Here is a 26690-nt window from a genome sequence, read left to right on the forward strand (position 1 = left end):
GTGAGATGGAGGGCATCTAGCTTAGATTGTAGGACTGCCGGGGTGTTAAGAATATCCCAGTTTAGGTCACCTAACAGAACAAACTCTGAAGCAAGATGGGGGGGCAATCAATTCACAAATGGTGTCCAGGGCACAACTGGGAGCTGAGGGGGGTCGGTAAGCAGGCGGCAACAGTGAGAGACTTATTTCTGGAGAGAGTCATTTTTAAAATTAGTAGTTCGAACTGTTTGTGTAGTAATTTTTTCAACAATTGTTTAGAGATTATTTCACTTATAATTAACTTTAAATAGGTTGGAAAATTCCAGAAGATTATGTCATGGCTTTAGAAGCTTCTGATAGGCTAATTGACATCATTTGAGCCAATTGGAGGTGTGCCTGTGGATGTATTGCAAGGCCTACCGTCAGACTCAAAGCCTCTTTGCTTGACATCATTGGAAAATCAGAAGAAATCACCCAAGACATCAGAAAAAAAGTGTAGTTCTCCACAAGTCTGGTTCATCCTTGGGATCAATTTCCAAATTCTTGAAGGTACAACATTCATCTGTACAAACAATAGTACGCAAGTATAAACACCATGGGACCACGCAGCTGTTATACTGCTCATGAAGGAGACGTGTTCTGTCTCCTAGAGATGAACGTACTTTGGTGCGAAAAGTGCAAATCCCAGAACAACAATAAAGGATCTTGTGAAGATGGAGGAAACGGGTACAAAAGTATCTATATCCACAGTAAAAATGAGTCCTATATCGACATAACCTGAAAGGCTGCTCAGCAAGGAAGAAGCCACTGCTCCAAAACCGCCATAAAAAAGCAAGACTACTGTTTGCAACTGCACATGGGGACAAAGATCGTAGGTCCTCTGAAATGTCCTCTGTTCTGATAGAACTGTTTGGAGGAAAAAGGGGGCGGCTTGCAAGCCGAAGAACAACATCCCAACCGTGAAGCACGGGGGTAGCAGCATCATGTTGTGCGGGTGCTTTGCTGCAGGAGGGACTGGTGCACTTCACAAAATAGATGGCTTCATGAGGATGGAAAATTATGTGCATATATTAAAGCAACATCTCAAGACATCAGTCAGGAAGTTAAAGCTTGGTCGCAAATTGGTCTTCCAAATGGACAATGACCCCAAGCATACTTACAAAGTTGTGGCAAATTGGTTTAAGGGCAAGAAAGTCAAGGTATTGGAGTGGCCATCACAAAGCCCTGACCTCAATCCTATAGAAGATTTGTGGGCAGAACTGAAAAAGCATGTGCGAGCAAGGAGGCCTACAAACCTAACTCAGTTACACGAGCTCTGTCAGGAGGAATGGGCCAAAATTCACCCAACTTATTGTGGGAAGCTTGTGGAAGATTATCCAAAATGTTTGACCAAAGTTTAAAACATTTAAAGGCAATGCTACCAAATACTAATTGAGTGTTTTTAAACTTCTGACCCACTGGGAATGTGATGTAATAAATAAAAGCTGAAATTAATAATTCTGTCTACTATTATTCTGACATTTCACATTCTTAAAATAAACCTTTTATAACTAGGGGGCAGTATTTTCATTTTTGGATAAAAAACGTTCCGTTTTAAACGGGATATTTTGTCACGACAACATGCTCGACTATGCATATAATTGACATATTTGGATAGAAAACACTCTGACGTTTCCAAAACTGCAAAGATATTGTCTGTGAGTGCAACAGAACTGATGTTACAGGCGAAACCCAGATAAAAATCCAATCAGGTAGTGCCAAATTTTTTAAAACCGCCTCATGCCAATGACTCCTTATATGGCTGTGAATGAGCTACAAATGAGCTTACGTTTTCTACGTATTCCCCAAGGTGTCTACAGCATTGTGACGTCTTTTTACGCATTTATGTTTAAGAATAGCCGTAAAGGACCACATTTAGCAAGTGGTCACATGATGGCTCCGGCAGAAAATTTTGCATAAAGTACACAAGTAGCCATTTTTCCAATCGCTTCTTATGAGAAACCAATTATCCCAACGGATATATTATCGAATATATATGTGAAAAACACCTTGAGGATTGATTCTAAACAACGTTTGCCATGTTTCTGTCGATATTATGGAGCTAATTTGGAAAAAAAGTTTGGCGTTGCAGTGACTGCATTTTCCGGTCGATTTCTCAGCCAAATGTGAAGAACAAACGGAGCTATTTCGCCTACAAAAATAATATTTTTGGAAAAAAGGTACATTTGCTATCTAACTGGGAGTCTCCTGAGTGAAAACATCTGAAGTTCTTCAAAGATTGCTGTTCTTATTTTCGTGAAAATGTTGCCTGACGCTAGCAGAGCCTAGCCATAGCATTATGCCATGATAAACTTACACAAATGCTTGTCTAGCGTTGGCTGTAAAGCATATTTTAAAAATCTGAGATGACAGTGTGATTAACAATAGGCTAAGCTGTGTCTCAATATATTTCATTTGGGATTTTCATGAATAGGAAAATTTTCTAGGAAGATTTCTGTCCACTGCATTATGCTAATTAGTTTGAGGCTACGTTACGCTCCCGCATGTGGGATGGGTAGTAATCAAGAAGTTAAAATAAAGAGGTGACCCTAACTGACCTAAGACCGGGAATTTTTACTAGGATTAAATTGCAGAAATTGTGAAAAACTGAGTTTAAATATATTTGTTTAAGGTGTACATAAACTTCCGACTTCAACTGTATATTATGTATGTGTGTGTGTGTGTCAGAGCTTGCATGAGTGTGAAGAATGTGTGTGAGGGAACGTGTGCGTGTGTCAGTGTCATGAACGACTTAATGCGTGTGTGTGTACACTACCAGTCAAAAATTTGGACACACCTACTCATTTAAGGGTTTTTCTTTATTTTTGCTATTTTATACATTGTAGAATAATAGTGAAGACATCCAAAATATGAAATAACACTTATGGAATCATGTAAAAACCAAAAAAGTGTTAAACAAATATAAATCAAAAATATTGTTTTTATTTGAGATTATTCAAATAGTTACCCTTTGCCTTTGACAGCTTTGCACACTCGTGGAATTCTCTCAACCAGCTTCACGAGGTAGTAACCTGGAATGCATTTCAACTAACAGGTGTGCCTTGTTAAAGTTAATTTGTGTTATTTATTTCCTTCTTAATGCGTTTGAGCCAATCAGTTGTGTTGTGACAAGGTAGGGGTGGTATACAGAAGATAGCCCTATTTGGTAAAAGCCATATTATGGTAAGAACAGCTCAAATAAGCAAAGAGAAACGACAGTCCATCATTACTTTCAGACATGAAGGTCAGTCAATCTGGAAAATTTCAAGAACTCTGAAAGCGCAGTCGCAAAAACCATCAAGCACTATGATGAAATTGGCTCTCATGAGGACCACCACAGGAATGGAAGACCCAGAGTTACCTCTGCTGCAAAGGATACGTTCATTAGAGTTACCGGCCTCAGAAGTTGCAGCCAAAATAATTTCTTCAGAGTTCAAGTGACTGACACATCTCAACATCAACTGTTCAGAGGAGACTGTGTGAATCATGCCTTCATGGTTGAATTGCTGCAAAGAAACCACCATAAAAGGACACCAATAAGAAGAAGAGACTTGCTTGGGCTAAGAAACACGAGCAATGGACACTAGACTGGTGGAAATTATTCCTTTTGTCTGGAGTCCAAATTGGAGATTTTTGGTTCCAGTCACCGTGTCTTTGTGAACGGATGAACGGATGTTCTCTGCATGTGTAGTTTCCACCGTAAAGCATGGAGGAGGAGGTGTTCTGGTGTGGTGCTGCTTTTCTGGTGACACTGTCTGTGATTTATTTAGAATTCAAGGCACACTTAACCAGCATGGCTACCGCAGCATTCTGCAGCAATACACCATCCCATATGGTTTGGGTTTAGTGGGACTATCATTTGTTTTTCAACAGGACAATGACCCAACACACCTCCAGACTGTGTAAGGGCTATTTTACCAAGAAGGAGAGTGATGGAGTGCTGCATCAAATGACCTGGCCTCCACAATCCCCCAACCTCAAGCAAATTGAGATGGTTTGGGATGAGTTGGACCGCAGTGTGAAGGAAAAGCAGCCAACAACTGCTCAACATATGTGGGAACTCCTTCAAGACTGTTGGAAAATAATTCCAGGTGAAGCTATTTGAGAGAATGCCAAGAGTGTGCAAAGCTGTCATCAAGGCAAAGGGTGACTATTTGAAGAATCTCAAATATAAAATATATTTTGATTTGTTTAACACAATTTTGGTTACTACATGATTCCATGTGTTATTTCATAGTGTTGATGTCTTCACTATTATTCTACAATGTAGAAAATAGTAAAAAAATAAAGAAAAACACTTGAATGAGTGGATGTGTCCAAACTTTTGACCGATAGTGTAGGTCTGAATCCTACCTTGGCACTGTCCTCCAGGTCTTTGTTGTTGAGCAGGGCATGGTTGGTCCTGAAGACGATCCAGTCAAACAGGGCGCTATACAGGGATTTGGCCATGGAGTCCCGCACGGTGCCAGCCTACATTCACACAGAGACAATCATGACACAAGAACACATTTTACCATCTGCTACAATCACAGCGCTATATCAATCAATCAAATGTATAAAGTATATGCTTCCATCTGGACCATGGGCTTATCCTCCTGTCAACCCCCTGCCCCTCCCCTTCACAAACACACACAATACTCTCCCCTCTTGATCTTGAGCTGTACAGACTATAGGACAATATAAAAACACAATGTCGTTCAAATCCTTACACAATGTAGATTAGGTACAAGCAACAATGGAAGACATCTCCATAAAATAATCTGCCGTACTCTTCACAACACACCAAATCAATCCACTAGACAGAAATAGAGGTGTGTGTGTGTGTGTGTGTGTGTGAGCATCTGTAACATATTATTTACGTATGTTATTGTCCCAGATGTTTCTCCCTTCTTAAAGTGCTTGCTAATCTTCCTGCACAGCATGTGGTTTTACAGAGATTTAATACTGCACAAGGTTAATCAGACATGCAAGGGCAAACCCTCAAAGGCTAGAACTGCAGCACGACGAAACAAAACTACTGTACCGTATCCTTCTTTCTCCTTATCTGTTTATCTAGGCTATCTATCTCTCGTCTAATATATTTGTATTTCCATCAAGTCTGTGTGTCAGTCTGTGTGTCTGCCAGTCTGTGTGTGCGTGCGCGTGTGTGCGTGCATGCGTCAGTCAGTCTGTGTGTGTGTGCCTGCCTCAGTCTGTGTGTGTGCCAGTCTGTGTGTGTGTGTGTGCGTGCGTCAGTCTGTGTGTGTGCGTGCGTCAGTCTGTGTGTGTGTGCGTCAGTCTGTGTGTGTGTGTGCGTCAGTCTGTGTGTGTGCGTGCGTCAGTCTGTGTGTGTGTGTGTGCGTGCGTCAGTCTGTGTGTGCGTGCGTGCGCGTGCGTCAGTCTGTGTGTGCGTGCGTGCGCGTGCGTCAGTCTGTGTGTGCGTGCGTCAGTCTGTGTGTGCGTGCGTCAGTCTGTGCGTGCGTGCGTCAGTCTGTGCGTGCGTGCGTCAGTCTGTGCGTGCGTGCGTCTGTGTGTGCGTGCGTGTGTGCGTCTGTGTGTGCGTGCGTGCGTCTGTGCGTGCGTCTGTGTGTGCGTGCGTGCGTGCGTCTGTGTGTGCGTGCGTGCGTCTGTGCGTGCGTGCGTCTGTGCGTGCGTCTGTGCGTGCGTGCGTCTGTGCGTGCGTGCGTCTGTGCGTGCGTCTGTGCGTGCGTGCGTGCGTGCGTGCGTCTGTGCGTGCGTGCGTGCGTCTGTGCGTGCGTGCGTCAGTCTGTGCGTGCGTGCGTGCGTCAGTCTGTGCGTGCGTGCGTGCGTCAGTCTGTGCGTGCGTGCGTGCGTCAGTCTGTGCGTGCGTGCGTGCGTCAGTCTGTGCGTGCGTGCGTGCGTCAGTCTGTGCGTGCGTGCGTCAGTCTGTGCGTGCGTGCGTCAGTCTGTGCGTGCGTGCGTCAGTCTGTGCGTGCGTGCGTCAGTCTGTGCGTGCGTGCGTCAGTCTGTGCGTGCGTGCGTCAGTCTGTGCGTGCGTCTGTGCGTGCGTGCGTCAGTCTGTGCGTGCGTCTGTGCGTCGCTTGCGTCAGTCTGTGCGTGCGTGCGTCAGTCTGTGCGTGCGTCTGTGCGTGCGTGCGTCAGTCTGTGCGTGCGTCTGTGCGTGCGTGCGTCTGTGCGTGCGTGCGTGCGTCTGTGCGTGCGTGCGTGCGTCTGTGCGTGCGTGCGTGCGTCTGTGCGTGCGTCTGTGCGTGCGTGCGTGCGTCTGTGCGTCTGTGCGTGCGTCTGTGCGTGCGTGCGTCTGTGCGTGCGTCTGTGCGTGCGTGCGTCTGTGCGTGCGTCTGTGTCAGTCTGTCTGTCTGTCTGTGTGCGTGTGCGTCAGTCAGTCAGTCTGTCTGTCTGTGTGCGTGTGCGTCAGTCAGTCTGTCTGTGTGCGTGTGCGTCAGTCAGTCTGTCTGTGTGCGTGTGCGTCAGTCAGTCTGTCTGTGTGCGTGTGCGTCAGTCTGTGTGCGTGTGCGTCAGTCAGTCTGTCTGTGTGCGTGTGCGTCAGTCTGTGCGTGTGCGTCAGTCAGTCTGTCTGTGTGCGTGTGCGTCAGTCTGTGTGCGTGTGCGTCAGTCAGTCTGTGTGCGTCAGTCTGTGTGCGTGTGCGTCAGTCAGTCTGTGTGCGTCAGTCTGTGTGCGTCAGTCAGTCTGTGTGCGTCAGTCAGTCTGTGTGCGTCAGTCAGTCTGTGTGCGTCAGTCAGTCTGTGTGCGTGTGCGTCAGTCAGTCTGCGTGTGCGTGTGCGTCAGTCTGTGTGCGTGTGCGTCAGTCAGTCTGTGTGCGTCAGTCAGTCAGTCTGCGTGTGCGTGCGTCAGTCAGTCTGCGTGTGCGTGCGTCAGTCAGTCTGCGTGTGCGTGCGTCAGTCAGTCTGCGTGTGCGTGCGTCAGTCTGTGTGCGTGTGCGTCAGTCAGTCTGTGTGAGTCAGTCTGTGTGCGTGTGCGTCAGTCAGTCTGTGTGCGTCAGTCAGTCTGTGTGCGTGTGCGTCAGTCAGTCTGTGTGCGTGTGCGTCAGTCAGTCTGTGTGCGTGTGCGTCAGTCAGTCTGTGTGCGTGTGCGTCAGTCAGTCAGTGTGCGTCAGTCAGTCAGTCAGTGTGCGTCAGTCAGTCAGTCTGCGTGCGCGTGCGTCAGTCTGTGTGCGTGTGCGTCAGTCAGTCAGTCAGCGTGTGCGTGCGTCAGTCAGTCAGTCTGCGTGTGCGTGCGTCAGTCTGTGTGCGTGCGTCAGTCTGTGTGCGTGCGTCAGTCTGTGTGCGTGCGTCAGTCTGTGTGCGTGTGTGTCAGTCTGTGTGCGTGCGTGCACGTCAGTCAGTCAGTCTGTGTGCGTGCGTGCGCGTCAGTCTGTCTGTGTGCGTGCGTGCGCGTCAGTCTGTCTGTCTGCGTGCGTGCGCGTCAGTCTGTCTGTCTGCGTGCGTGCGCGTCAGTCTGTCTGTGTGCGTGCGTGCACGTCAGTCAGTCAGTCTGTGTGCGTGCGTGCGCGTCAGTCTGTCTGTCTGCGTGCGTGCGCGTCAGTCTGTCTGTCTGCGTGCGTGCGCGTCAGTCTGTCTGTCTGCGTGCGTGCGCGTCAGTCTGTCTGTCTGCGTGCGTGCGCGTCAGTCTGTCTGTCTGCGTGCGTGCGCGTCAGTCTGTCTGTCTGCGTGCGTGGCGTCAGTCTGTCTGTCTGCGTGCGTGCGCGTCAGTCTGTCTGTCTGCGTGCGTGCGCGTCAGTCTGTCTGTCTGCGTGCGTGCGCGTCAGTCTGTCTGTCTGCGTGCGTGCGCGTCAGTCTGTCTGTCTGCGTGCGTGCGCGTCAGTCTGTCTGTCTGCGTGCGTGCGCGTCAGTCTGTCTGTCTGCGTGCGTGCGCGTCAGTCTGTCTGTCTATCTGTCTGTCTGCGTGCGCGTCAGTCTGTCTGTCTGTGTGCGTGCGTGCGCGTCAGTCTGTCTGTCTGTCTGTCTGTCTGCGTGCGCGTCAGTCTGTCTGTCTGTGTGCGTGCGTGCGCGTCAGTCTGTCTGTCTGTCTGCGTGCGTGCGCGTCAGTCTGTCTGTCTGCGTGCGTGCGCGTCAGTCTGTCTGCGTGCGTGCGCGTCAGTCTGTCTGTCTGCGTGCGTGCGCGTCAGTCTGTCTGTCTGTCTGCGTGCGTGCGCGTCAGTCTGTCTGCGTGCGTGCGCGTCAGTCTGTCTGCGTGCGTGCGCGTCAGTCTGTCTGCGTGCGTGCGCGTCAGTCTGTCTGCGTGCGTGCGCGTCAGTCTGTCTGCGTGCGTGCGCGTCAGTCTGTCTGCGTGCGTGCGCGTCAGTCTGTCTGCGCGGCGCGTCTGCGCGTGCGCGTCAGTCTGTCTGCGTGCGTGCGCGTCAGTCTGTCTGCGTGCGTGCGCGTCAGTCTGTCTGCGTGCGTGCGCGTCAGTCTGTCTGCGTGCGTGCGCGTCAGTCTGTCTGCGTGCGTGCGCGTCAGTCTGTCTGCGTGCGTGCGCGTCAGTCTGTCTGCGTGCGTGCGCGTCAGTCTGTGTATGTGTCAGTCTGTGTGTGTGTCAGTCTGTGTGTGTGTGTGTGTCAGTCTGTGTGTTTGTGTGTGTCAGGGTTTGTGTGCGTGTCAGTCTGTGCGTGTCAGTCTGTGCGTGTCAGTCTGTGCGTGTCAGTCTGTGCGTGTCAGTCTGTGCGTGTCAGTCTGTGCGTGTCAGTCTGTGCGTGTGTTTGTCAGTCTGTGTTTGTGTTCATCAGTCTGTGTTTGTGTGTGTGTGTGTGTGTGTGTGGAGGTGTCAGTCTGTGTGTCAGTGCTTAGAATTCAAGGCACACTTAACCAGCATGGCTACCACAGCGATGTGCCATCCCATCTGGTTTGAGCTTAGTGGGACTATCATGTGTTTTTCAACAGAACAATGACCCAACACACCTCCAGGCTGTGTAAGGGCTATTTGACCAAGTAGGAGAGTGATGGAGTGCTGCATCAGTTGACCTGGCTTGCACAATCACCTGACCTCAACCCAATTGGTTTGGGATGAGTTGGACCACAGAGTGAAGAAAAAGCAGTGCTGAGCATATGTTGGAACTCCTTCAATACTGCCAGAAAAGCATTCCAAGTGAAGCTGGTTGAGAGAATGACAGAGTGCGCAAAGCTGTCATCAAGGCAAAGGGTGGCTACTTTGAAGAATCTCAAATATAAAATATATTTTCATTTGTTTTTTTTGGTTAATACATGATTCCATATGTATTATTTCATAGTTTTGATGTCTTCATAAAGAAAAACCCTTGAATGAGTAGGCGTGTCCAAACTTTTGACTGGTACTGTGTGTGATATATACAGTGGGGCAAAAAAGTATTTAGTCAGCCACCAATTGTGCAAGTTCTCCCTCTTAAAAAGATGAGAGAGGCCTGTAATTTTCATCATAGGTACACTTCAACTATGACATACAAAATGAGAAGAAAAAAATCCAGAAAATCACATTGTAGGATTTTTAATTAATTTATTTGCAAATTATGTTGGAAAATAAGTGTTTTTTTTTGCTTTTTTTTTTTAAACTTAGAATGGCCCACATAAAAAACATGTCATCCGTAGCCTGCACTCGAATAGCGAACGCGGTTACGATTATAATTCGCCAGGTAGGCTACACCGGTTGTAAAGCGGAATAATGTACTTCATTTTAAGAATTGAGCAATAAATATAGCAGCACAAGAAATACAGTAATGGCCAGTCAAAACTCTTTTTATACACAATTGCACAATGACTGACCCAAAGAAAGTGTTCAGATGAGGAAGATACAGGACTGTTTTGCTAGCACAGACTGGAATATGTTCAGGGATTCTTCTGATGGCATTCTTCTGATGGTACACCACATCAGTCAATGGCTTCATCAATAAGTGCATCGATTAAATATGTATGAGAGCACCAGCTGTTCCGGACAAATGTGTGATCATGCTCTCCGAAGCAGATGTGAGTAAGACCTTAAAAAAAGTCAACATTCACAAGGCCGTAGGGCCAGACGGAATACCAGGACGTGTACGCTGAGCGTGCGCTGACCAACTGGTAAGTGTCTTCTGTGCCCAACAACACTAAGGTAACCTGCCTAAATGACTACCGACACGTAGCACTCACGTCTGTAGCCATAAAATGCTTTAAAAGGCTGGTCTTGGCTAACATCAACACCATTATCTCAGAAACCCTAGACACACAAATTTGCATACTGCCCCAACAGATCCACAGATGCAATCTCTATTGTACTCCACACTGCCCTTTCACACCTGGACAAAAGGTACACCTATGTGAGAGTGCTATTCATTGACTACAGCTCAGCGTTCAACACAGTAGTGCCCACAAAGCTCATCACTAAGCTAAGGACCCTGGGACTGAACACCTCCCTCTGCAACTGGATCCTGCGCCGCACTCAGGTGGTACGGGTAGGTAACAACACATCCGCCACACTGATCCTCAACACGGGGGCCCCTCAGGGGTGTGTGCTCAGTCCCCTCTTGTACTCCCTGTTCACGACTCCAAACCATCATCAAGTTTGTTGAAGACACAACAGTGGTAGGCCAGATCACCAACAACGATGAGACAGCCTACAGGGAGAAGGTCAGAGACATGGCCGTGTGGTACCAGGACAACAACCTCTCCCTCAACGTGATCAAGACAAAGGATATGATTGTGGACTACAGGAAAAGCCCGCCCCCATTCTCATCGATGGGGTTGCAATGGAGCAGGTTGAGAGCTTCAAGTTCCTCGGTGTCCACGTCACCAACAAACAATCATGATCAAAACACACTAAGACAGTTGTGAAGAGGGCACGATAAAGCCTATTCCCCCTCAGGAGACTGAAAAGATTTGGCATGGGTCTTCAGATCCTCAAAAGGTTCAACAGCTGCAACATCGAGAGTATCCTATAAACTCTCCAGTAGTAGTACCAAAGCATTCAAAGGCCATTATCTCAAAAGCGAGATTACAATTTTAAACTTTCAAAGCAGAATCCTTTCCCATCATTCCTCACATTCAGTGTATGACATACTTTGTTGCATCTCTGTGTCTCTGCTTTTATCCAATGTAAAAAACACCATTTCAAATTATGCTACATCAAATCAAACCTTATTTGCCACATGTGCCAAATACAACAGATGTAGTAGACCTTACCGTGAAATGCTTACTTACAAGCCCTTAACCAACAGTGCAGTTCAAGAAGAGTTAAAAAAAGATTTACCAAGTAGACTAAAATAAAAAGTAACAACAATAAGAATAACAAGGCTACGTACAGGGGGCACCGGTACCGAGTCAGTGTGCGGGGCTATAGGTTAGTTGAGGTCATTTGTACATGTAGGTGAGGGTGAAGTGACTATGCATAGATAATAAACAGCGAGTAGCAGCAGTGTACAAAAGGGAGGGGTCAATGTAAATTGTCCGGTGGCAATTTTATTAATTGTTCAGCAGTCTTATGGCTTGGGGGTAGAAGCTTTTGAAAAGCCTTTTGGTCCTAGACTTGCACTCCGGTACCGCTGACCGTGCAGTAGCAGAGAAAACAGTCTACAACTTACTGGAGAGTCTGACAATTTTTTGGGGCTTTCTTCTGACACCGCCAATTATATAGGTCCTGGAAGGCAGGAAGCTTGGTCCCAGTAATATACTGGGCCGTTCGCACTACCCCCTGTAGCGCTTTACGGTCAGATGCCGAGTAGTTGCAACCGGTCAGCATGCTCTCGATGGTGCAGCTGTAGAACCTTTTGAGGATCTGGGGACCCATGCCAAATCTTTTCAATCTCCTGAGGGGGAAAAGGTTTTGTCGTGCCCTCTTCACGACTGTCTTGGTATGTTTGGACCATGATAGTTTGTTGGTGATGTGGACACCAAGGAACTTGAAACTCTCCACTACAGCCCTGTCAATGTTAATGGGGGCCTGTTCGGCCCACCTTTTCCTGTAGACCACAATCAGCTCGTTTGTCTTGCTCACATTGAGGGAGAGGTTGTTGTCCTGGCACCACGCAAGACTGAATCAAGGTGGTCGTTCACCTATAGGCTACGCTTACAGTTATTTGGCCACTTTAGTTGTGATTCAAACCTTATCAAAACATATAGGCCTATGGGCTAGGCTACATGATGCATGCGGCTATGATTTGAACAAAACAACAAAAGTGCATGCTCTCTGTTTCTTGCGTTAGACTGCACACGCTGCGCATTATTCACAAGTGACAATATTCTCCCCCATCAGACTATTCTCAATTTAATCTCGTCTTTACATATACTAAATAATATATGTGTGAAATTAGTTTTGATTACGAATGGGCCATTATCATGCACCTGTCGGAAGTCGGGCAGGGGGAAAAAAGACGTCATCCTCATGCACTTGAATAGCGAACGGAGGATGCTTTTCCCGCGGTTCATTTTCATGCCAGCCAGATAGGCTATACTCCGGTTGTAAAGTGAAGCAATGTGCTTAATATTAACAAAGATAAGAAAATAAACATAGTTAGCCTAGAGAAAACTGAAATCCTCCTCTTTTTAATAGAGGCCATCATTCTGTTTTCTCATGCAATTGCATAGCATAGTCTACAGAAATGTTGCAAAACACTTATTTCTTTCCATGCATCACCCAGCTATGAGAAATTGGCTCTCGCAATGAGGTGATCCTATTCTGATCAAACTCTGAATGACAGAGCTCTCATGAAGTGTTTGATATTCGAATGCATTTGCATTAATGCCAGAGTGATTAAAGGGACAATAGAGCGGCGAGTACCAGGCGATTAGCGACTGGCAGTTAGCATGTTCGGTAGGCTATTAATGGACCGTCAGAGCACGGTCTTGGAGAAGTCCAGTTACCGGGACTCAACGGTCACGTGCAATTTGACTGCGGTCAAGACTCGCGACTGCCGTTGTGGAGGTAATACGGTCACCGTAACAGCCCTATGCTAAACTATTATAATAGGGGAATGGCGTTTAAGTCTGGTTAGCTGTGGCTGGTCAGACACAGGTCTGTGCTGTTACTGGAGGCATGTCCAACATACTCCACATGACAGAGAATTATGTCTGTTAGGCTTACATACTACACATTTGTACTTTATGAACCTTCGGTAACCTTGCGTGCCCCTGAACGCAACCTTAATGTACAGTAGAGTGTCAGCAGGCAGGTACGTGTGTTTAAACCGATTCGACTAGGTCAAGGGGAGCACAAATTTATGAGGAAGTAAAAATATGTGATACACAACACATTTCTATTAAACGGACTAATGTGTTGTGTCCCTGAACGCACCCTTAATGTACAGTGCATTTGCAGCACGTGTCTAGTTTCAACTAGGTCCGGGGGAGTAGAGAATAGTGACCAAGCAAAAATATGTGTTTTAAAAAGCCTCCTCTTCTTCCCTAATGCATTATTGATATAGGCGTTATTTTTAGAGGTATGAGCATCGCGGTTTCCTGCTCCCAAAGGTTATGTAAGTCCACATGCATTCTGCAACAGTTTCAAACCCCACTCCCAATCAAAACGGCTCAAAACATCCACCAGGGATTTTCAAACACGACAATGTGTCGCGTCAAGGAACCTCCATTGTCAGAAAACGTCACAACCAGATTCAATTATTTACCACAGTGCTAAAAATGTCAGGGAATGGAATTTGATGGAGAGAAGGAAAAAAAACTCCCCGAAAACAAAGTTTATGAGATGGCCACCCAAGAGGCTGACAAAATAATTAGAGGGAAGTTATCAGAGAGAGTTTAGTAAACTGTTCTGGGGGCGAGTCTGTAACAAGGTCTTGGCTGGTGTTTGGTAATTAGAAGCCTTTGCAGAGGAGCCTAACAGAGGGGGCCTTGCTATTTCTCGCTAATGGCTTACAAACACACTCAGTGAGCCACAGGAGGTGTAAAACAACACCCGGCATGAGACCGCAACGCAAATAACTTGCTAGCCTCTTCTCCGACGGGGTGCGTGTGAGTTTTTGAAGCGTTTGTGTCCAATTGGTTGCCCGTTTGTGATGCCAGTTTATAGAAGTGTGTGTGTGTAACATGTTTAACGATACTTGTTGGGACCAGAAGTCCCTACAAAAATAGTAAACAAACAAAGATTCAACCAGCTGGATACATTTTGCCTGCCCCCCGCAAGGACAAAGGCTACTTATTTGTAGGGGTTTAGGGTTTAGAATTAGGTTTAGGGGTTAAAGGTTAGGCGTTAAAGGTTCAGGATTAAGGTTAGGGAAAATAGGATTTTGAATGAGAATCAATTCTGTGTCACCACAAGGTTAATAAAATAAGACTGTGTGTGTGTGTATATATATATATATATATGTTTGATTTTGTGTATGTTCGCTGCAAAGACATTTAAAAAGCTTTGATATAGAGTGGCACTGTTTAATCTAAAGCACATGAATGCACAGCAGAGCCGTGGTTAATTAAAACACACTCTACCTCTCTCATTAGCCAGCATGCAGCAAGCCTTAGCTTCTTTTTATAGGACCTCTTTCATGAAATAACTAGGTTAATGCTTGGTAATATATCATTGACAGTAGAATAAACTGGCAATTAAGTCATGAGATAAGGAAACTGACAGGTATCCAACCAGTCAGGCCGTTCCTCGTGTGTGTTAACCCCTTAGTTGGGAACAGAGAGAAGCCTTACCACTGGACCAAAACAATCAATAAACACTCTCTCTCTCACCCATCTGATGTTAGGAGGGAAAGGTTGCACAGAACCTATTGGAATGCAGCCCGAGTCAATAGAGATATATATATATATAGAGAGAGATAGAGAGAGAGATATATAGAGAGAGAGAGAAAGTGGGAAAGAGAGAGAAAGATGGTATAGGCCTATTTTCACCCCTGGGAGCAGAGAGGAGATGTCTCAGTGACCAGGGGAACTGCTACGGCCTCTGCAGTCACTTATCCCTTTCTCCACAGTTGCCGTGCCAACAACAACCACAGCCGTATCCTACTGATGTGCAGTAGTGTAGGGAACATGCTTGGTGCTGTTCTGTGCAGATTTCCTTCTGACACGGTGAATGGAATCTCTCCCTCCCTCCCGCGCTCCTTTCTCTAAAAGGCTCATATTAGGCTGTGACAGATGGGGATTTCCACGCAGTGGAGGGCCCCTCGTCCCTTCTCTTAACGCTCCACCTCCTCAAAGACCTCTCTCTCTCTCCACATTAAGTTATGGCGGATGGGGGACTTCCATAGCCTTAGCAGAACAACAGAGCTACAGTAACAGTAAGTGTTGAGTATGTATCGTAGCCACAGTCTTCCTATAGGATTACGTTTTTTTTAAAGGCCATTGTCTGAGCCTCTAGTACGACTGTATATGGAGAGGCTGAGGAAGACGGAGACTGGATTTGGTTTCTGGTCCGGCTGTATATTCCAGTGGAGGATGCACATTCCTAGGCGGAGACCACATGACTGTCTGGGGAGATGGATGCAGCTATTGTGTAGCTAGTCGCTAATGTGTAACCAGAAGGGGGTGGGATGGTGGAGGACAGCTCAGTTATAGACTAGCCTTGTGTAGAATTTCCTCTGAAACACAAACGCCCCCCAGGGGACCGGGGTGGGTGACAGGCAGGAACTCGTATGAAACGGTTGAGAGCGAATGCTGGGCCGTGTTCGTTAGACATAAAAAGAAAACAACAGTTCTGTTTGCTGTAGCAAAATGTTTTACAACTTTTTCCATCAATGAACCTCAACCCAGGTTTTGTATTAAGGTAATTTCAAATAGGCTCTCTGTGAGATTCGGCATACATGCGCGACAATGATGCTTTTTGCGCTAAGGGGGGGTCAGCGCCACCACAACAAACCCTCCTGAGACGGCCCCTTATAATCCCTGACCACTGACGCACTCTGCGGCCAAACAAAGCGACTCCGCTTTGCTTTCTCGAGGCCTTTAGGAATGTACTGTACGCCCTCCCCCTGTGGACTACAAAAGCCTTTTGAGTTTCGGCGGAAGGAAAGCAAATCCAAGCAAACAAGTAGTGTCCTTAAGAATTTCAGCTGTCAACAATTCATAAACACGACTCTATCAACGAAGTCCCTAGACTTTATACAAGATGAAATATCTTGGAGAGTTCTGAAGCTCTGAGGCTGTTGTTGTCACTGTGGGGGTCAGCTAGGGTTCAAAGCTGCCTGTGTGGTCTGGTGCAGTTGTGTTATGATGTTTGTTATTATAAAAAGAACAGGAAATCTCGCGGTCACCTCTGCCAGTTTGTATGGCACGATCAGCCGCTCTCCCACCGTGACAGTCTTCCTGGTGGTCAGAGCCTCGAACAGCATCTCCTCCTTCACCTGCGGACATAGACAAGCACAAGGTCAGTCAGAAAGTAGAGACAGGAAGTCACTCTGAATAGAGCGCATAGCTATTAGTTGCATACATACTTTAGATAACAACAGATAGCGGTTAGCCAATGCTCTACTCAATCCCCTCTTTCTATGTGAAACTGACATGGTTAGCTGAGATTAGCTTCCTTGTGTAGAGCAGGACACAGACACGCACGCGCATGCTAGCCTTGGCCTCAGCAGACAGCCCATTGAGAGAGACAGATGTCACTGCACACACATCTGACCACTCATGCATCCACTGGGATTATGCTGACAGCTGCTGCTGAGGACGCGGCAGAGGGTACCCTGTGTGTGTGTGTGTGTGTGTGTGTGTGTGTGTGTGTGTGTGTGTGCGCGAGAGAGTGTGAAGCTGCAGGGTGTTGATCTTAAACACCATCATGGCTGTATGTTTTTTTCAGTTGTTTCCTTTATAAATGGTCTTTGATGTAAACAGCAGCATTTGTGAGTGACACTAATTAGATTTAGATTCGTACTTCTTGGTAATCCCCCACTGGGTGCGGAGCTAATTCTACTGCTCACCGATTGGTCTGTGCTTTACGACTGTCGCCTGGTAACCACGCTTAGATTCCATTCTCTTGCACGGTTTTTAATACATAAAAAAATACATCTGTGCTGTTACTGTATATTAATACATTTCTCAATCAAGCTAATGGGAGATGTGCCCTGAAGCAAGGCCCAAACTGACCCTGGAACTCTTTTACTGTCACAGTCCCATCACTTAACACTGTCCGAGCTCCACCTAGCCCTATTGGGACCCTGTGGTCCAGCCAGAGGAACCAGTCTGTCAACTCTACCATCTGACCCTGCTCCACTTCCTCTTCCTGTTCTGCCCCCCCCCCCCCACAAGAAACAGGAAGTCCGAGCCAGTCATATTCCCATTCATGCATCAGTCTACACCATGGCCAATTAGCTTTCCCTGTGGAAAGTGCTGCTCACGTGACACCACAGTGTAGTAAACGCAAAGATGGTGAATTGGTGACCGATAGTTCACCCGTGGTATGATATGATACATGTTTATGTTCTAGATATTTGCTGCTTATGTTAGTGGTTTTGAGGTGATTTAGGCATGCTCTTAGACAGGGGTTAACAGCTATCACACCCATTGTTTTGCAGCAGACAAGTGCTAAAAGCTTATCCCGAGCCAAGTAAGCAAACCCAAATCTTTAGTTGCGGGCTGTCACTCCGCTGTATAAATTAATGGCATAGTGTCTAATCATTTAGGCGAACTATCCCATTAATTCAGCAAAACCCTGCCTTGTTTGAATAATGTGACAACGGGACTACTGTACCAGAGCATTGGGAAACCCCAGTATTTCCTTTTCGATGGTGCTTCTACTCTCTCCGACCCTGAACATGTGGTGAGCATGTGCCTCATCTCACGTCCACATAAATCACATGGTACCCGCGGCACAAAACGACTCTCTTCCTTTAAAAACACCCAACTGGTTCCCCTTTCTGCATAATACCCTGTGGCACAGTTGTCAGATTTTCCAACACACTTTGATCATTGTTTTATCAGTGACTCAACAGGGTAGACTGCGTAATCCTTGTGGTTTGTGTCCGTGGGTAGAGCGAACGCAATCCCTCACTGTGTAGCTCCCTCGGCTAGCTACACAGCCGTCTTTGTATCAAAGATAATTGTGTAGTCTAGAGCGACTTCCTAGGTTAGTTAGCCAGCTATTGTCGTTCTTTTAACGCAACGTAACGTAATCAACACTGCTAGCTAGCCAGCTAGCCCCGAATAGCAGCACAGTAGAAACTATTACACTCAACGGAACGACTTGATTAGTGTAGTGTCAACAACGCAGCCAATGCCAACTAGCCTACTTAGTCAACAACGCAGCCTCTGCCAGCTAGCCTACTTCAGCAGTACTGTATCATTTTAATCATTTTAGTCAATAAGATTCTTGCTACGTAAGCTTAACTCTCTGAACACTCGTGACGTGTAGTCCACTTGTCATTCCAATCTCCTTTGCATTAGCGTAGCCTCTTGTGTAGCCTGTCAACTATGTGTCTGTCTATCCCTGTTCTCTCCTCTCTGCACAGACCATACAAACGCTCCACACCGCGTGGCCGCGCCACCTAATCTGGTGGTCCCAGCGCGCACGACCCACGTGGAGTTCCAGGTCTCCGGTAGCCTCTGGAACTGCCGATCTGCGGCCAACAAGGCAGAGTTCATCTCCGCCTATGTCTCCCTCCAGTCCCTCGACTTCTTGGCACTGACGGAAACATGGATCACCACAGACAACACTGCTACTCCTACTGCTCTCTCTTCGTCTGCCCACGTGTTCTCGCACACCCCGAGAGCTTCTGGTCAGCGGGGTGGTGGCACCGGGATCCTCATCTCTCCCAAGTGGTCATTCTCTTTCTCCCCTTACCCATCTGTCTATCGCCTCCTTTGAATTCCATGCTGTCACAGTTACCAGCCCTTTCAAGCTTAACATCCTTATCATTTATCGCCCTCCAGGTTCCCTCGGAGAGTTCATCAATGAGCTTGATGCCTTGATAAGCTCCTTTCCTGAGGACGGCTCACCTCTCACAGTTCTGGGCGACTTTAACCTCCCCACGCCTACCTTTGACTCATTCCTCTCTGCCTCCTTCTTTCCACTCCTCTCCTCTTTTGACCTCACCCTCTCACCTTCCCCCCTACTCACAAGGCAGGAAATACGCTCGACCTCATCTTTACTAGATGCTGTTCTTCCACTAACCTCGTTGCAACTCCCCTCCAAGTCTCCGACCACTACCTTGTATCCTTTTCCCTCTCGCTCTCATCCAACACTTCCCACACTGCCCCTACTCGGATGGTATCGCGCCGTCCCAACCTTCGCTCTCTCTCCCCCGCTACTCTCTCATCTTCCATCCTATCATCTCTTCCCTCTGCTCAAACCTTCTCCAACCTATCTCCTGATTCTGCCTCCTCAACCCTCCTCTCCTCCCTTTCTGCATCCTTTGACTCTCTATGTCCCCTATCCTCCAGGCCGGCTCGGTCCTCCCCTCCCGCTCCGTGGCTCGACGACTCATTGCGAGCTCACAGAACAGGGCTCCGGGCAGCCGAGCGGAAATGGAGGAAAACTCGCCTCCCTGCGGACCTGACATCCTTTCACTCCCTCCTCTCTACATTTTCCTCTTCTCTCTCTGCTGCTAAAGCCACTTTCTACCACTCTAAATTCCAAGCATCTGCCTCTAACCCTAGGAAGCTCTTTGCAACCTTCTCCTCCCTCCTGAATCCTCCTCCCCCTCCTCCCTCTCTGCAGATGACTTCGTCAACCATTTTGAAAAGAAGGTCGACGACATCCGATCCTCGTTTGCTAAGTCAAACGACACCGCTGGTTCTGCTCACACTGCCCTACCCTGTGCTCTGACCTCTTTCTCCCCTCTCTCTCCAGATGAAATCTCGCGTCTTGTGACGGCCGGCCGCCCTACAACCTGCCCGCTTGACCCTATCCCCTCCTCTCTTCTCCAGACCATTTCCGGAGACCTCCTCCCTTACCTCACCTCGCTCATCAACTCATCCCTGACCGCTGGCTACGTCCCTTCCGTCTTCAAGAGAGCGAGAGTTGCACCCCTTCTGAAAAAACCTACACTCGATCCCTCCGATGTCAACAACTACAGACCAGTATCCCTTCTTTCTTTTCTCTCCAAAACTCTTGAACGTGCCGTCCTTGGCCAGCTCTCCGCTATCTCTCTCAGAATGACCTTCTTGATCCAAATCAGTCAGGTTTCAAGACTAGTCATTCAACTGAGACTGCTCTTCTCTGTATCACGGAGGCGCTCCGCACTGCTAAAGCTAACTCTCTCTCCTCTGCTCTCATCCTTCTAGACCTATCGGCTGCCTTCGATACTGTGAACCATCAGATCCTCCTCTCCACCCTCTCCGAGTTGGGCATCTCCGGCGCGGCCCACGCTTGGGATTGCGTCCTACCTGACAGGTCGCTCCTACCAGGTGGCGTGGCGAGAATCCGTCTCCACACCACGTGCTCTCACCACTGGTGTCCCCCAGGGCTCTGTTCTAGGCCCTCTCCTATTCTCGCTATACACCAAGTCACTTGGCTCTGTCATAACCTCACATGGTCTCTCCTATCATTGCTATGCAGACGACACACAATTAATCTTCTCCTTTCCCCTTCTGATGACCAGGTGGCGAATCGCATCTCTGCATGTCTGGCAGACATATCCGTGTGGATGACGGATCACCACCTCAAGCTGAACCTCGGCAAGACGGAACTGCTCTTCCTCCCGGGAAGGACTGCCCGTTCCATGATCTCGCCATCACGGTTGACAACTCCATTGTGTCCTCCTCCCAGAGCGCTAAGAACCTTGGCGTGATCCTGGACAACACCCTGTCGTTCTCAACTAACATCAAGGCGGTGGCCCGTTCCTGTAGGTTCATGCTCTACAACATCCGCAGAGTACGACCCTGCCTCACACAGGAAGCGGCGCAGGTCCTAATCCAGGCACTTGTCATCTCCCGTCTGGATTACTGCAACTCGCTGTTGGCTGGGCTCCCTGCCTGTGCCATTAAACCCCTACAACTCATCCAGAACGCCGCAGCCCATCTGGTGTTCAACCTTCCCAAGTTCTCTCACGTCACCCCGCTCCTCCGCTCCCTCCACTGGCTTCCAGTTGAAGCTCGCATCCGCTACAAGACCATGGTGCTTGCCTACGGAGCTGTGAGGGGAACGGCACCTCAGTACCTCCAGGCTCTGATCAGGCCCTACACCCAAACAAGGGCACTGCGTTCATCCACCTCTGGCCTGCTCGCCTCCCTACCACTGAGGAAGTACAGTTCCCGCTCAGCCCAGTCAAAACTGTTCGCTGCTCTGGCCCCCCAATGGTGGAACAAACTCCCCTCACGACGCCAGGACAGCGGAGTCAATCACCACCTTCCGGAGACACCTGAAACCCCACCTCTTTAAGGAATACCTAGGATAGGATAAAGTAATCCCTCTCACCCCCCCTCCCCCTGAAAAGATTTAGATGCACTACTGTTCCACTGGAGGTCATAAGGTGAATGCACCAATTTGTAAGTCGCTCTGGATAAGAGCGTCTGCTAAATGACTTAAATGTAATGTAAATGTTCTGAGGTAAATGAGAACAGCATGTGCCCACCGTCGAGTAGGCTCCGGTCAGACTTTCTACAGTAAGTTGACCTCAGCTAGCGGTTACGTCATGGTTATGACAGCGTAATGTAGGCTTTATGTCAGTCAGTTTGCTTAAGTAGTGTAGAAAGATACCTTGATGCCCTCCTATAACATATTTTGGTCGTTAAAGCACAGCACAATTAGATATGTCAACTGTGACAACGACAGGCTACATTCTGAGGTACAGGAGAATTGCTCAGTTGGCTGCCAGCATTAGCAGTCAGACGCCGTAGCTGTGGAACAACAGCGGAGAGTGATGATGTATTGCGGTTCTACTGTAGGAGGGAGATGCAGCAGGGCACAGAGTGGAAGAGCTGTGATAAAGGAGACGGGCGTGTCTAATGCAAGCTCATTCCCACAAGGCACTTGTGTTGGTTCGTTAGCACTGCAGTGGAAGCATGAGTCAGAGAACTGGGGCTACAATACATCCAAATCCGATGCCCTTTTCACACTAATCGAGCTGATCAGAACCGTACGGTGCTGGCCCAGATATTTTCCGTTCCAGCATCTGTGGTGTATACAGGCTGGTTGCGGTACAGTTTCCCATGGGCCAATTTGGTTCAGTTCCGTAGTTCCGTGTGAAAAGGGTCAAGAAGTCTCCTTTGTAAGGAGAACGTGATCCGGACCCCAAAAATAAGGACACTCTTCTCAGCACATGAACAACTTCTGAATAGAAATAGATATTCTAGTTCACGCATCTGCCATGCTTTTTCTTCCCGTTATGTCTCCCACTTGAGTTCCTCAAATGGAACACGCCCATTGTCTAATCATGTTAGTCCTACAGTATAATGTCTAGCTTAGCTTGTTGTGTGTGTGTGTGTGTGTGTGTGTGTGTGTGTGTGTGTGTGTGTGTGTGTGTGTGTGTGTCCGCGCGCGCTGGTCCTAACCATGTATTTACAGTGCAAGTTCAGCCAGCTCTGCTCAAACAACCATTTCAACAGTGACAGCTTTTGGGGGTGACAACACTCCAACAAACTGTCAGGAGTAGGATGTGATTCGTTAAGAGTGGTGTGTATCTCATTGGAAGTATTTGATTTACGAGGGATTTCTATGGACTAGTACCCTTGCATTGGTCTCGTCGCTGGCCTGTGGCGATCAAAACCATAAAAACGATTTGCAGTCTACGCAAACATTTGAAAACAATTCAGTGACAAATTATGGATGCCATGCCACAATTGATTGTGTGTGTGTGTGTGTGTGTGTTGCACAATATTCTGGCTGTCATGAGCTCTAGTCACCCAGTTTTCATAAGATATCGCAATGTCGAAAATGAAAACAAGTCTTGTCCCACTGGGCAAAAATGGGTTGAAATCAACGTCGTTTCCACGTCTTTTCAACAAAATATGATGATGTTGAAATCAACGTGGAAAACTGATTGGATTCGCAAAAAGTCAAAGAAAGTGATTAGTATTTTCTTCACCAAACTTTTAACCTAAATCCAATGACGTGGTGACATTTGCTGTTGACTTCACGCCGACTTTACGCTCGTCGACAACTCGAACAAATGTCAATCAAAACAAGACATTAAACTGACGTCCGTGTCCAGCGAGGATGATATAACAAAATGATAAAAACTATCAAAAGATACGCTGCCTGCAAAGCAGCATATACAACCTCCCCCCCTTTGCATTGCTTGTGTATAGGTCAAACAGTTTAACATGTCAAGAAAGAATGTCCATATGAACAGTATTCAAATCTCTCGGTGTCTGTCTGTCAACCTGAGCTGAAGAAATTGAACACATATATTTTGGAGAAAAAAAAAGAATGAACATCCTCTCGCCTCAGTCATGTGTCAATCAAATGAGGCTTCTAAGCCTCTATTGGTACAGTTGAAGTCGGAAGTAGTTTACATACACCTTAGCCAAATACATTTAAACTCAGTTTTTCACAATTCCTGCCATTTAATCCTAGTTATAATTCCCTGCCTTAGGTTAGTTAGGATCATCACTATATTTTAAGAATGTGAAATGTCAGAATAATAGTAGAGAGAATGATTTATTTCATCACATCCCCAGTGGGTCAGAAGTTTACTCAATTACTATTTGGTAGCATTGCCTTTAAATTGTTTAACTTGGGTCAAACGTTTTGGGTAGCTTTCCACAATATGTTGGGTGAATTTTGGCCCATTCCTCCAGACAGAGCTGGTGTAACTGAGTCAGGTTTGTAGGCCTCCTTGCTCGCACACGCTTTTCAGTTCTGCCCACAAATTGTGTATTGGGTTGAGGTTGAGGGTTGAGGTTAAGGCTTTGTGATGGCCACTCGAATACCTTGACTTAGTTTTCGTCAAGCCATTTTGCCACAACTTTGGAAATATGGTTTGGGTCATTGTCCATTTGGAAGACCCTTTTGCGACCAAGCTTTAACTTCCTGGCTGATGTCTTGAGATGTTGCTTCAATATTTGCACGTCATTTTCCATCCTCATGATGCCATCCATTTTGTGACGTGCACCAGTACCTCCTGCAGCAAAGCACCCCCACAACACGATGCTGCCACCCTCGTGCTTCACGGTTAGGATGGTGTTCTTCGGCTTGCAAGCTTCCCCCTTTATCCTCCAAACATAACGATGGATGGTCAAATATGGCAAAACAGTTCTATTTTGGTTTCATCAGACCAGAGGACATTTCTCCAAAAAGTACGATCTTTGTCCCCATGTGCAGTTGCAAACCGTAGTTTGGCTTTTTTATGGCGGTTTTGGAGCAGTGGCTTCTTCCTTGCTGAGCGGCCTTTCAGGTTATGTCGATATAGGACTCGTTTTTACTGTGGATCTAGATACTTTTGTAACTGTTTCCTCCAGCATCTTCACAAGGGCCTTTGCTGTGGTTCTGGGATCGTTTCGCACTTCTCGCACCAAAGTACATTCATCTCTAGGAGATAGAACGAGTCTCCTTCCTGAGCGGTGTGACGGCTGCGTGGTCCCATGGTGTTTATACTTGTGTACTATTGTTTGTACAGATGAATGTGGTACCTTCAGGCGTTTGGAAATTGCTCCCAAGGATGAACCAGACTTGTGGAGGTCTACCATTGTTTTCTGAGGTCTTGGGTGATTTCTTTTGATTTTCCAATGATGTCAAGCAAAGAGGTACTGAGTTTGAAGGTAGGCCTTGAAATACATCCACAGGTACACCTCCAATTGACTCAAATCACGTCAATCAGAAGCTTCTAAAGCAATGACATTTTCTGGAATTTTCCAAGCTGTTTAAAGTCACAGTCAACTTAGTGTATGTAAACTTCTGACCCACTGGAATTGTGATGCAGTCAATTATAAGTGAAATAATCTGTCTGTAAACAATTGTTGGAAAAATGACTTGTGTCATGCACAAAGTAGACCGACTTGCCAAAACTATAGTTTGTTAACAAGACATTTGTGGAGTAGTTGAAAAAAGAGAGTTTCAATGACTCCAACCTAAGTGCATGTTAACTTCCGACTTCAACCGTAGGTCATAATATTGCAGCTCAACCATACCGTCGCAGACCTGAGAACAGTCCTTATGCTAATAACTGCTGTAGCGTAGCATTGCTCAGTGGCTTTTAGGGATCTGAAGTAGCTGTCAACCTTGCCTGTCGACACAACAGAAGGCACTCCGTTACCTCGATGGGTGAAATGTGAAGGAGAGAGAGAGAAAAAACAAAAAAACAAGTGACATCATAAAGCACCAGAGATATCAGAATGGGCGGGTCAAGCAAACGAGTGACATCATAAAGCACCAGAGATATCAGAATGGGCGGGTCAAGCAAACGAGTGACATCATAAAGCACCAGAGATATCAGAATGGGCGGGTCAAGCAAACGAGTGACATCATAAAGCACCAGAGATATCAGAATGGGCGGGTCAAGCAAACAAGTGACATCATAAAGCACCAGAGATGTCAGAATGGGCGGGTCAAGCAAACGAGTGACATCATAAAGCACCAGAGATATCAGAATGGGCGGGTCAAGGAAACAAGTGACATCATAAAGCACCAGAGATGTCAGAATGGGCGGGTCAAGCAAACGAGTGACATCATAAAGCACCAGAGATATCAGAATGGGCGGGTCAAGCAAACGAGTGAACGAAGGACTAATTGACATGGAGGTACACACCTCGAGCAGCTCCGAGACGGTGGGCAGCACCTCTGGGTTACAGATGTCTATGGAGTCGTCCCTGTAGGACTTCTTCCTGTAGCGGATGTTGCCCAGGTGGAGGATAGCAGACAGCAGGGAGAAGATCCTACCAGACAGAGACGGAGAGAGGGAGGGAGGGAGTCAAATACGAGTTAAGATGAGGATAAACCTAGACAACTGCATTAGAAATGATGGTGTGGAAAAGATGGAGAGAGAAAGGGAGAAAGAGACAGACATGCGGGGCATGTGTGTGTGTGTGTGTGTATGCATGTATGTATGTATGTATGTATGTATGTATGTATGTATGTATGTATGTGTGTGAGTGTGCGTGCATGTGTTTAATGTACTTACTGTTTGCGTGTGGCAGGCAGGAACCCCACCATCTCCATAGCCAACTGCAGCCGCTCAAAGTCGTGCTTCAGGTCCTCCCCTTCCACAGTGAAGCAGTCCTGCTGAAGTAACGAGTACCGCTATCAACAGACAATACAATGTACACCTGTACCGTAGAATACCACACACTAACTATTAGGCATGTCTTTCAAACTCTGACACTACTTTTGACTCATCCAACCTACCACATCTTTTTTTCTAGTTCACATCTTATCTGATTTACTGAATCTATCCCCCCCCCCCCAAAAAAAAAGTCGGGGATAGTCCATTTCGGTCCTGGAGCTCTGGTTTTCATGAATCAATCATTTAAAAAAAATATATTTTTAACTGAACTACTTTGGCCCTCCAGGCCAGGAACTGAATAAGCCTGCTTTATACAACAGCCTTGTGGCATAGGAGTGTTTGGTTGTTGTTCTAAGGGAGGTGGTCAAGCCAAAACACACACACAAGATTGTCCTTCCGTGCTCGGAGCCTGGTGGCCACTGGCAGGGCTAATAGAGAGCGGCCTTCCTCTCAGTTCTAATGATGGGGCAGAGAGCAAACACACACACGAAACAGGATCAGCTTCTAAAACCATTGAACATTCTTCCCTGCTGTTCGGATTTCTTTACCGTTTCCAGGGTACAGTGGCTGACGGGCAATTTCTGAGGTGAAAATGTGCACTTTCTCCAACATGAGATTTGAGGCTTCACAAGCACTTGGGTAAAAAAAGAGAATGTCTGAATTGCTGGGCCCGTTGTTCCGTTTTTTTTCTCCAAATGCCAAACAGCGCAATGCGATATGTCAAAG

General features: G+C 47.1%; 1 protein-coding gene across 6 annotated transcripts in view; it reads right to left on the bottom strand.

Moving 5' to 3' along the window:
• Window positions 1–26690, bottom strand: part of myo9ab (myosin IXAb) — a 220952-nt gene that overhangs the window by 79332 nt on the left and 114930 nt on the right. For 4 of the 6 annotated variants that reach the window (XM_065022697.1, XM_065022695.1, XM_065022694.1 and 1 more), the window contains exons 7-10: window positions 25863–25963; window positions 25491–25617; window positions 16125–16214; window positions 4372–4488 (exon numbers count right to left, since the gene is read on the bottom strand). In XM_065022697.1, coding sequence (XP_064878769.1) covers window positions 4372–4488; window positions 16125–16214; window positions 25491–25617; window positions 25863–25963 — 435 coding nt within the window. The remainder of the gene's footprint in view (window positions 1–4371; window positions 4489–16124; window positions 16215–25490; window positions 25618–25862; window positions 25964–26690) is intronic. The other 2 variants (XM_065022699.1, XM_065022698.1) reach the window with 1 other exon arrangement.

This window comes from Oncorhynchus nerka, linkage group LG9a, assembly GCF_034236695.1.
Source record: "Oncorhynchus nerka isolate Pitt River linkage group LG9a, Oner_Uvic_2.0, whole genome shotgun sequence".
Taxonomy (NCBI): Eukaryota; Metazoa; Chordata; class Actinopteri; order Salmoniformes; family Salmonidae; genus Oncorhynchus; species Oncorhynchus nerka.